This window comes from Haliaeetus leucocephalus, unplaced genomic scaffold (assembly GCF_000737465.1).
Source record: "Haliaeetus leucocephalus isolate CR32 unplaced genomic scaffold, Haliaeetus_leucocephalus-4.0 Scaffold195, whole genome shotgun sequence".
In the NCBI taxonomy this organism is placed as follows: domain Eukaryota; kingdom Metazoa; phylum Chordata; class Aves; order Accipitriformes; family Accipitridae; genus Haliaeetus; species Haliaeetus leucocephalus.
This window is the reverse complement of record NW_010972631.1, coordinates 4031802-4043923: the sequence shown is the minus strand read 5'-3', so window position 1 is coordinate 4043923 and position 12122 is coordinate 4031802. Positions and strand designations below refer to the sequence as shown.

General features: G+C 35.6%; 1 protein-coding gene across 1 annotated transcript in view; it reads right to left on the bottom strand.

Moving 5' to 3' along the window:
• Positions 1-12122, bottom strand: part of IBTK (inhibitor of Bruton agammaglobulinemia tyrosine kinase) — a 58121-nt gene that overhangs the window by 28495 nt on the left and 17504 nt on the right. The window contains exons 8-15 of the mRNA XM_010565749.1: positions 10995-11175; positions 9644-9767; positions 7174-7351; positions 5647-5824; positions 4209-4805; positions 2789-2875; positions 1748-1830; positions 1610-1647 (exon numbers count right to left, since the gene is read on the bottom strand). Of these exons, the coding sequence (XP_010564051.1) occupies positions 1610-1647; positions 1748-1830; positions 2789-2875; positions 4209-4805; positions 5647-5824; positions 7174-7351; positions 9644-9767; positions 10995-11175 (1466 nt within the window). The remainder of the gene's footprint in view (positions 1-1609; positions 1648-1747; positions 1831-2788; positions 2876-4208; positions 4806-5646; positions 5825-7173; positions 7352-9643; positions 9768-10994; positions 11176-12122) is intronic.

The window sequence follows — 12122 nt, the reverse complement described above, 5'->3', positions numbered from 1 at the left end:
ATCTGTTCAAGTTCTTCAATTAAGAATTGACTGTAGCAGAGCAATTAAAATCTATCCAAACTTCTGAATACATATCCATGAAATAGTTCATTGTTTCATTAGTTTGACCATCTTCTCTAACAATCCTCCTTGATTATAATACTTTATCCACAATTGTCTAAAAGTAGAATGACAGGAATCCCCTATGCAAGTACTGAACTGCTTTCCTTTCAAGGTAAAAGATGGAGTGAAATCACAAGTTCTCATGCAAGAATAAAATGAAAGTAGCCATTACTGTTAATCCCTCAGAAAACAAGGTCCTCGGCAAATCCTCCACTTGAAGAACCATCTTAACCATTAAGGCAAAGCTTTTGTATGAGCAAACATTAGCCATTAAACCATGTAATTGTCACCATTCGTGTTCACGCAACATCACTGCTTAACAACTTTGGTTTATTTCAGGTGGTAGTGAAGCAAAGCTTTATACAAAAACATTTCTTTTGCTTTAGAACATGCTGCTGGTACTAACATATTTCCCGTCTAAAGTTTAATAACCTCTTACAGAGATTAAGACTTTTATACAACATCTAGAGCACTCGATTCACAAAATATTTACTTATGAATTTAGGATGGTTTAGATTTACCTAAGAAATAATAGATAACTTTCGAACTACATACAACTGATATAGAAATCAGCTACACAAATGGATGTTCAACACCAAATTAAAAAAAAAAAAAATATCTCACTTGTCTCTCAGTGTTTTGGATGTTTCCTCAGGGATGACTGAGGAAAAGGCAGCACAGTAACTTAGAGAACAGGTGAAGTTCTGTTACACAGCAGAAGAGAACTGCCAGTACTTTGTCAGGTTCTTAGATGTACATACTGCCAAAAAGCTATGAAAGTTGAGAGAACTCTTGCACACTGCTTCAGCTTTCAATCTCTGAAAAATGCTTCTCCATCTACACCTTTCCTCTCTTTCAACAAGCATTATCAATAGTATTCAGATACTTAAACAGAGTCATTTTGTGAAATTACTGTGTCCAGGAACAACCAGGGCATTGACATACAGCTAGCAAATAGGAACCAAGACAAATAAAAGATCTACACCTTTTGCAGCAGCAGCTGGTGAGTAAGTGGAATAGTGCTTGATATTCTCTATTTCATTAACAGTAAAAGTCAACTAGAGATTCTACACATATACTCTTGATTCTGCTGTATCTTTCACACAGTACATATGAAAAGCTATTCCATATTGAATACTATTTAAATCGTAATATCTTTTACAGAAAGAAAATGAAAATTCATCCAAAGCAGTATCCCATAAGAACAGTCCAGCAGCTTTTATAAATCCATGAACTAGCTCAAAATAAACCTTTAAAACAAAGGTAATATTTAATTTCATTTGATATACATTATGACATTTATTACTCATTTAATATACAATCTCAATAGTCCAAATATAGAGTAACCAAAATGTGATTTTTTTTTTTTTCTTGCAAACAGGATCCAAGCATCCAGCCTTTCCTTTTCCCCAGTATTTAGGAAATGTTATTCTAGGAAAAACTGAAAAGCTGTCACTTATTTGATGCAACAAAACATGCCACCACACATGTTTATTGGCAAGCTTACCTCAATCCATGAGCTGCTTAACATGCTGTGAAAATAATCTGTAAAGAAAGGCATTTCAGTTCAAGATGCAAGAAAATTTCAGTTAAAAAAGACAATATGATACATACTTTATATATATATAAAAATACACACACATACCAAGTCTTGCACAAAGTACACACTTATGACACGGGAATTCCTTTCCATCTAAAGATTTCAGGGTCACATCGCAGAGGTACGAACTAGAAGATATTTAATAGGATCAGAACTGTGACTATTCAGAAGAGCTACAAGTTGTAAACTCTACAAATTACATGCTTACTTTAGCAAGTTAGGATTTATCCTTTGAAATAAAACACACTTGAACTTTAATAATATCATATAAAATGAACCTAAAAGTACAGGCACAATAGTTTCAAGAGAGACATTTTTTTGCCCAAAGTTGAGCGCTCAAAATTCCATACGAAGTACTTCCTTCAAAACACGGTTAATTACTGTTTCAAAATTGCTATGACCAAATAAATTAATTATGGCTAATTTTAGTCAATCTTAAATGGTCTATGTTAGTTAGTTATTTCTTTTATATTAGTAGCTACTATAAGCTTTGACAATGCATTTTAAGAGTGAAGTAATCCAAATTCTTCAAAAAAGCTACTTTTATGCAATGTAGCTTTTACTACATAAGTAGACTATTCAAGCCTTTGGGTATAAATAACCCAATCGCACCAATGGAATTAAAAAACAAACATCACTGATAAAAACATAAGGAATTTTTCTGTTGAAAGATATTCCAGAGATTTTCTTAATTAGATAAAATATTATACATTTGCTTGTTTCCAATCCACAGAGTCTTATTGTCACAGAAAGCATATATACAAAAGTCATACTGCTTTTGACTGGATTACCCACAATACTTCTCTTGGCATTAGTATTCTATGACACTATTAATCCACAGAACATGTTAATGTACAGCAAAAAGCAGCAAAAATATACCATACATAATCTATCCCAGACTACTACTTCATAGATCAGTCTATAAGCATCTACAGAGAACTGCCAAACATGAGTTACTGTGAAAGAGACAAGTGTACCCCAGAAGTTAAAATACAGCTGATCAACCTTAGCCTACACGTAACAGATAAAGAGATGACATAAAAGGAAGATGGTGGGGGTAGAGGAAGCTTGATTTTAAAAGTTTACCATTTCTTCTGATTTAACTTTGGTTTGTTCCCATTCTTCTTGTTGACAACATTAATTTTTCCATTTTCTAACCTGACTCCATCCAACCTGCAAATCATTAACACTAGTAATAAGTAATACCATTCGTATACAGTTCAAACCATTAAGAAGAACAGTTTCACAAAGTAACAGCACTTCAGTGGGCTCGTATTGTGAATATGAAAAAGGATCTAAATCATTCATCACAGAAAACTAGAAAGGGCCAGTTGTTCCTTAAGAGTCTTCACTGCAGATGTAAAATGTAACTGACATTCTTTCCACATCTTAGCTATCTTATTTATTATCTTAGATGAAAGCTATACTGCTATAGTAAAGGCCGAAGTCCAACACCAGAGGGTCAAAAATCTAGGACTTATATATACTGCTACCAGTCAGTTATCTGAGCAAAAACAGTGGTTTGGAAGAGATGGATGTTTCAGCACAGGCTTCTTTAGCACCCTAATTCATCAAGGAGGCTTGTGAATGGGATGGTAAAGACACAGGAGTGCTGCTGGTGGATTACAAACCAATACGCTTTCAAAGGGCAAGTGCTTTAACATGGAGATTTTACTTGGGAACTCAATTTTAGCAGCAGTTTCACATCTTTGCTGATTAACTTTGGCATTTGCAAAAACCACAGTGAAGAAAACTGCCCTGAAACAGCTCACTCCCTCCTTTGAAAGGGAAAGACAAATGCAGAAAAAAAAACCCCACGCAACCCAGTAATACAGTTCTACAGAGACATTTGGTCTCAATTCCATTAGTTTCACCACATAACATTGAAAATGCATCAGTTAAACAAGAATTTAACTTTGCTTTGTGTTGTTTTACACTACTGTCCACTGCCTACAGAAAAACTGTAGACTATGGACCACAGAGTAGAAATTCACAGGACTAAAACTCAATTAGATCAGCTGTCTCTAACAAAGCAAGTATGATGTTTTATGACAGTCATTCTGGAAAGTCAGATGATTTACATCAGATAAGTCTCAGAGAGCTCATGCCTTAAAAGATACACAGGACAGATGTTTTAAATACAAATGTCCAAGAGGTTCTAGGACACATTAAGGGCCAACAGCACATTTCCATCATATAGAAGCCTATTGAAAAATGATGCTTTACGTACATAATCATACTAAGAAAGTCTGCTTCTGATATATTCGAGGGGGTCATACATGCTGTCCCTTAGTGAAGAGCATCAGAACAAACTGATGTTGCTTTAAAGAGATGACATGGTGTGTGCTGTAAACTTTTATACTTATAAACAATAAAACAAGAAAAAAAGGCAAACTTATCAACCCCAAATAGCCTTCTACTTTAATATCACCTAAGTTAGACCACCATAGATAAAAACACTCCGTGAAGAGCTTGCCAGAATATAAATGCATTTCCTTTCACCTACCTTCCACTTAAATTGCTGAGTCCAAACTTCTTTGCAGCACTCTGCAACATTGTTATGAGGTTAGCTTCTTCACCAGCAACTTTGCCTTTTTTAGATTTGCTCTTCTGTTTTTCATTTATAACTTGCACGTGATTATTTCTATAAATCTCATATGCAGACTTTCCATTAACATTTTCATCAAAACTCATTTTGCTCAGGTTAGAAATTAAAGTATCTTGATATTCTTCTGATTTTCCTTTATGCAGGATTTTTGGTTTATGACCATGAGTCAAAAGATCACAAGTATCAGTGTATATGAACTGCAGAAGGTATGTGAACAGATCTGGATGAACTTTCTCTATTACATAAAGATCACATCCAACAGCATCTTCGTCTTTACGGTAGATGTCTGGAGCGTCTAGCTGGTTGTCACTGGAAACAAACAGCTTCTTGAAGAAGTCAGAGCGTACAGCCAAGATGTATTTGTGCACGGGGTAAGTTCTTGTGCCAATCTGAAAAGTCACATCATGGATGCTGTCCATTTCATCTGTTTCATCTAACAGTTTGCCAAAGTCCTCTCCAAAACTTGATAATGACACACTTGGAATTTCATAGAGACTAGAACAAAATGAAATCCATCAAAAAAACCCCACTATTTGCAAGCTCCATAAAATTTTACATAGTATGTTTAATGAAGAGGATGAGGTTGTTTCCATTTGGTTTGTTTGGGTTTTTTCTTACATTGCTGAACTACTCAACATTTCTTGTCCTATTCTTTACAAAAAGAACTAATAATATGGTATTTAGGCAATTAAACCATATATGTAAGATCTGTCTAGCTTCAGAATATAAACTATAGTATTTTGTCTTTAAAATGTAGCCAATAAATATGTATTATCAGAACTATCTTATCTTCATCTTATTTTTCCAACAAGAAAACACAGAAATGTTTGCTGTATTTCATATTACAATCCAAAGCAGTAAGGGAAAAAAGCTAATATTTACTTATCAGATATATTGGAAACCATTATGAGAGCGCAAGGAACATGGTTCAGCGCTCTACTTACTCATTTTACCGGAAACATTTTTTCCAAAGAAAGAAAGATCCAGTTTTCACTTTTATTTGAAAGCTGATTATTGGTGATCACCAAAGGGGTGAATTTCTACAGTATTTAGAGCTCAGAGTGTGTTAAGAAATACAGCGCAAATGCTTGCATTAAACACTTTAGATAAAACATCAACACTATCTATACTAATTATGCAAATATATAAGCTGAGGTCTTTGGGTAACTTCAACACAGTGTTTACTAACAAGTGCTATTCTCTAGCAGTATGGAAAACCACATTTACTGTGTCTCCTGTATGAGCCAAAAAATGGTTTTGAAAGGCAGAATGATTTAATTGCAATCACACACAAAAAAAAGAGGAAAAATTACAGTTGTTGGTATTTTAAATATACCTTGTTTTAGGATCTGACTGTAAAACAGCAAAATTGCAACCATTAGGATCAGTGGCAATACTAACAGCTCGGTGGACAAAAGTAAGCTTCTGAAGTCGAATTCTTTCATACACACTGTTTGTATCATGTTCACAAGACACATCACATGAAGAATTCTGAAGGTTTGATACAAGTTCTGCTAAAACAAAAAAAAGATTGGAAAAAAAAACCCAAAACACAGAAAGGTCCAGCTAATTAAAATGCAACTGATATAACGGCAAGATTTATGATTTCTCTGAGTCCATTGATGGAGTCACTGAGTCACTGAATAAGGCTAAATTATGCTGAAGATTTCAGCTCACTTAACTGAAATGCAGGAAGACTTTTAACAATAAGACTTTACATTACATATAGGAGAGTTTTTATCCAGAACTTCTTGCGGAAGTGTTTTGCCACTTCATGCAAGGGAAAACACTCCATCTAACATTCAATGCGACCTCTTGTGGAATGAAACAAGCTGTGCATCAGTGTACAGCAGTGCAACATTGTTTTCCTGTCATATCAATTACAGCAGATACAATACAATTGCCTTCAGACTTCATATTATATCAGTTTAAATTATATTCAAACTAATAAAATACTATTGAAAAAATGTGATATTCTCTGAATACTGGATTATTTTTCAAGAACTTGGTAACTGAATACATACACACCATTCACCACATTCCTTAAAACCTTTCAAAAAAACCAGCTCTCATTCATTACAAATCAGTGATTAACATCAACTAGACAGATGTGTAGAATAAAAGGAAGTAGCAACAGAGTAAAACTAGTATTCAGCTCTGGATTGAGCAACAGAGGAAAGATTTTTGCTGTGAAAGAATGCAAAAATGGACTGATAAAACTAAAGATGGAATCTCGGTATCAAAGGAAGTAGAACTGCAACGTAAAGCTATAAAGTTCAAATACATTCCAGGTTGGAAGTAAATCCATTTCTATCCATAGAGTTTTAAGACCCCTACATTAACAGGGCTGACAGTTTCAATTAAAATCTTGTCCTATAGTAGACAGGTATCTTCCTCACAGAAAAAATCAGTCGGGACCTCTCTCAGCAATATGAGCCAAGTTAATAAGGTGGAAATTGCTCTGGACCCTGTATTATGCCCAGATAAGGGTCTGGGAAACATAAGGTTTCACAGACTTAGCAGCACAAGCAAGTACATGCTCATTCTTTTATTCAATGCCAGTCTCTTAGGACTGGTCATCTAATATGTGACAAGATCACTACACAGGACCCTTGTACTACTATTACTCTTCAGAAGTACTTTTCTTCCTGGAAGTCTCCACCTGAAGGATAACTGAAGGCTGCAAACTAAGTAAATCTTAGCATTACTGAGGAAAGAGAACAGTAGTGGTCAATGCTACCAGCCGTCAGCCACAGAGGAAAGAACGAACTCACCACATAGTACTGTTAGACACTGTAAAGAGTTGATTAAACTTTTATATTGATTTGAAGTACTTAAAAACCATTAAGAAATCACAGCTAACCTTTCTTTTCTGAGATTTTTTTCCCTTCTTCCAGCCACTTCCCTGTAAAGGCTTCACCATCCTGTGTGACAAACATTATTTCGTTCCCATTTAAAGCAACATCAGACATGAAGACTTGCCGGCCATACACCCAACGACACTGCTTCATGGAGTTGTTAGATGACTTCCAGCAAAACACCTATAATACCATTTTTTCAGAGAAAGGGGAAATCTTTATATCATATAAAAGCAGTTACATAGTACACGCTACTTTTTTAAAACATAAGAACATGCCATCTCAAAGTTGCATATAAAAGGAGAAAGATATTCTTCAAAATTATATCCTAAAGTATTACGAGCATCTATTACAAAGAAACCCACAAGTAAAACAGGGAAAATCTATCATGATATCAAGATCCATTTGCCCATAGAGGGCATTTGAAAACTTCTCTGAATATTCTAACATCTTCACAGCAGTCATCTATAGGACAGTTTTTACTGACATTTCAATAAGGACAGCAAAAGGTGTCATCAAGAAAAGAAACAAGTTTAATCTAGTTCTTAATTTACAGATATGTCCAGCCAGTTTGCTTATAAATCAGGTAAAATTCAAAACTAGCACACCAAAAATTTAAACCATTTTCTGTTAATTGTTTGACAAAAATCTCAAGTTCTCTGTACCAGCTAAGGCTTTGGAATGGAGATCGTGACCAAACACAAACTTCAAAACATTCAACAGAAATGTGAAGAACTGCATGCACAGCAGGACCCCAACAAGGTATACTGCAGACATCTGAAAAAAGTGAGCACGAAGCAACAATCTCACACAAGGTAAAGCCAAGATGTGGCATTAGTGGTGCTGAAGTCGGGCGTTTGTCTTCTCCCATGGAAGAACCTGCACAGGTCTGTTAACACCTACATAAGGAGGGGACAAAAGAATTCGAGTAGCCTATTTCCTTTTCCCTCTCAGCCCTACAGAATCACAGAATGGTTGAGGTTGGAAGGGACCTCTGGAGGTTATCTAGTCCAACCCCCTGCTCAAGCAGGGCCACCCGGAGACAGTTGCCCAGAACCATGTCCAGAGAGCTTTTGAATATCTCCAAGGATGGAGACTCCACAACCTCCATGGGCAACCTGTGAAAGTGCTCAATCACGCTCACAGTGAAAAAGTGCTTCCTGATATTCTGACAGAGCCTCCTTTCTTTCCTTTGTGCCCATTGCCTCTGGTTCTGCTGCCACGGGGCACCACTGAAAAGTGCCTGGCTCCATCTTCTTTACATCTTCCCTTCAAGTATGTATATACATCGATAACATCCTCCTTAAGCCTTCTCTTTTCTAGGCTAAACAGTACCCACAAAGAAAGTACAATCAAGCCAGACCAGGAAGCGTTGATTCAGGAAACGGAAGTATTAAGATCCCATCCTTCTCCTTACTCAATAATTTATAATGCCTAAAAGCACTAAAGATCCCAGCACTTGCCAGTATTCAGCATGGAAAGATATGAAATGTAGGTTGACACAGTTCCACTGATGCAGGAAGACAAAAGTAGTTTCTTACTGCTAAAGCAGTGTCACAAAGATGTTGAAAGGGCACTATCAATACTACAGATGCTAGAGGCTAAACCTCACATCAAAAAATACTGAACTGGAAGCTTATAATCTCCGAGACAACTAATGACCTAATAAACACGTAAGATCATCCCAAAACATAATTCAGTTAAACGCAAGGAAAGAAAAGGAAATACCCACACTGCTCCCTATTTTGATATATAAGCTCAGTTTTTAACACTCTTTAAGGCAGCATTTCAGTAACGAAACCTTTTTGTAAACACCACTAGATGGCACTGAAGGTTTAGATTTCCCAGTGAGCAGATCTGGGAAAGGCTGGGGTTTTGACAGGTCCTATAAACTGTTACTCTATGAAAGAATGAGGGAAGAAAACAATAAATCCAGCACAGTATTCCAGCTGTAAGAAAACACAGTGTCTACATTTAACTACAAATGCTAAATCATTCACCATGTTTAGCTGCAACTTTCCAACAATAAAAGGGACATCTCATCTACAGAACAGCTGCTTTTCACCAAAGGCTCTAAAAATTCAAGTTCAGAGACTATGTCTGAGACTACTTCCAAAGGGTGTAAAGGTGACTGGGTAGGTGGGGTGAGAGGAGAGACAGGGCGCAAAAAAAACCCAAACCAAAACACCAGACCATGTATACTGTATAACCACTTATGTATGTGAAAACAAAGTTTACACATTCACTGAAAAGCCATTAGATGTTCACAGATTTAAAAATAAACTACTGTACATTACTTCCATATTCTTCCCATAGCCCTTTAAAAATAATAATAATAAAAAAAAAATCACTATCAGCTATATAGAAATGAATTGGGTATTTTCTATGCACGATTTTGTCCCGTCTTATGTTTAAAGTTTGATTAATCGGTATGTAGCTTGCTATATAATTACGATTTCTAGAGACACAACTTACTCTTCCAGCTTCATCCAGCGCTAGAATGCAAATCTTCTGACCACCATTTTCTTTAAGATGCTGGGTATCTACCTTATATTCCAAATATCCCCCATTAACAAGAACTTTTTTAAGGTTCAGCTGTCTGGAAGAACACAAAAGGTTAAATTAGTATTTCTTCATTGTGTACTTATGTTGCTTCTATGACAGTTACCTTTTTCATTTAAAGAAGCAGTAAAAAAAATATAGTTGAGGTAGTGACACTGAAAAATTACTTAAGTTTAGTTTCTCCCCACTGGTATTACTAACGTAACTGCTAATAAAATACTATTAGTAGACTGTAATTTTTGCTTTGCTTTTAAGTCACATCATATCCACAGGTTCTTCATAAAATTCTGTAAGTGAAAACCAGTATATGATTTAGCTTTGATCTTCAGCATTACAAAAATTATAGTTGTATAAATTTCCTTTAGCTGTTTGTGTTAGAAGACCTATCCTATCTCAGTAGGCCATTTCTCAGGTTTTTGGCGGGGTTTGTTTTTTACCTGATCAAAACCATACACATTATCTCTTTTTAGTTTCTTAGTATAAGAGCGCAGTACATAGTATTAAGTTTCTCCAAGTGCCAGCACCTTCATTTACAACCATGTAGAAGAAGTATAAAATAATCATTAAACTATAACCTGTCAATAAATAGTTAGAATTTGAAGTGAAGCTGAAAAGCTAACTGGGAGTTAACTGGGGAAAAATGCTAATTACCTCTTCTAATCTGTTATTGCAAACTAAGTAAGAGAGAATGGGATGAAATAATTTCCTAAATTTATGAGTCACAGGCCCAGTTTCTTCAACAGGTTTTACATCCAGGTGTTAGCATATGGTCCAGATGATGTCACAAGGTCCCCCTTGCAACCTAAATTACCCTCTATAGCATATTAGATCCACACATTAATTATGAAATTCAGACCCCAAATTACTGATTCAAAATCATAACAACATAACTAAATAGAATAGCAGATCTTTAACACCTCTACCAAGATGCATTTATACAAATTCAGGCTAAGAGAGGAACAAAAAATACCAGTTTCAATATTTTTAAACCTATGGCACAAAATATTTCCTCTTAGTATGTTTTTTTAAAATATCTTTGGTAAAGAGCAAGTGGCACCTTAGCCTCATCTAATAACAAAAACAAATAAACAAACAAACAAAAAAGCCAACATTTATATGAAAGAACTGCAAATGAAGAAAACTCAGGAGCACTCTATTCTCTCTACTTTATGCACAAAAATCTTTAAAATAGCTTGCAAGTATAAGTCTACAGTGAAATCTTCACCTATTGTACTTCATGACAAATTAGAAAAGTAACGCATACTTGGAAGCCATCTTTTTGCACTGATAGTCTGCAAGTAAATAAATATCTCCTCTTTCAGTAACGCATACTGTAGCGCCATCACTTGCAGAGACCAAGGACACAGAGATATCTTTGTGGTGTAGAGCAGAAACTTGGCGAGGTGCAGTTACACATTTTTCTCCATTAGGATCCAGCAGATAACCTAGAAAATACAACACACCCCAAAAACATTATTTGCCATTCCACACATTGTACATTTAAAGGACACTTTGCTACACTACTTTGAAGAACCTTTAAATTCTAAAAGATATTTTAGGTAGTTAGATAATACATCTTCAAAATAATTAGACAGAGAAGAGACCCACCACACATACTTGTTAGTTCACCACAAACACCAGAAAACATTCAATATTTGATACACAAAATATGACATAAGGCATATTCTACAGGGAAAACTATTTAATGCTGTTAGACTCTGTAGTGGTACTGCTTTTGATCCCAAAGAAAGAACATTTGGTCATAGTACAGTTCAAGACACTAGAAATACTATCACACTGGCATAAATATAGATTATTTCAGCCACTGGAAGATACCAAACAGGCTTGTCATAAAAATTACTCTAAGTGCACATAAGCATGAAGGCAGGCAGCTATGTGAAACAACAGACAAGGTTGGAGCTGTAATGTAAGGTCTCTGAAAACATATTGAAATAAATAAATAAATAATCAGGCCATTGCTGCTCTGCAGCATCAAGAAACCTAACACAAAGAATCTCATACATAACATAACCCTGCTCTGTGTGCATCATATCTGCATAACAGAGTAGATCAGGGCGCAAATATCCAGAACAAGCAGCAGAGCTACCCGTAAAGCTGCAAGTAACTCTGTCATATCACAGTGTAGTGCTATGCCCAAACATCTTAAAGAGGCAAGGTTTATTACCACAGGTCTGTCATAGTGCCCAGCTGACACAATTATACAGCTTACCATCCAATTACTGTCTCTGTATGGTACCGCACTGGGTCATGCACACACCAGAATAATCTCAACACCACAAGCAACCACAAAAACAACTTATATGATGGGTACATATAAAAAAGACCAAAAACAAACAAAATATTCACTAGTAAGATACTTCTCTGACAAAGA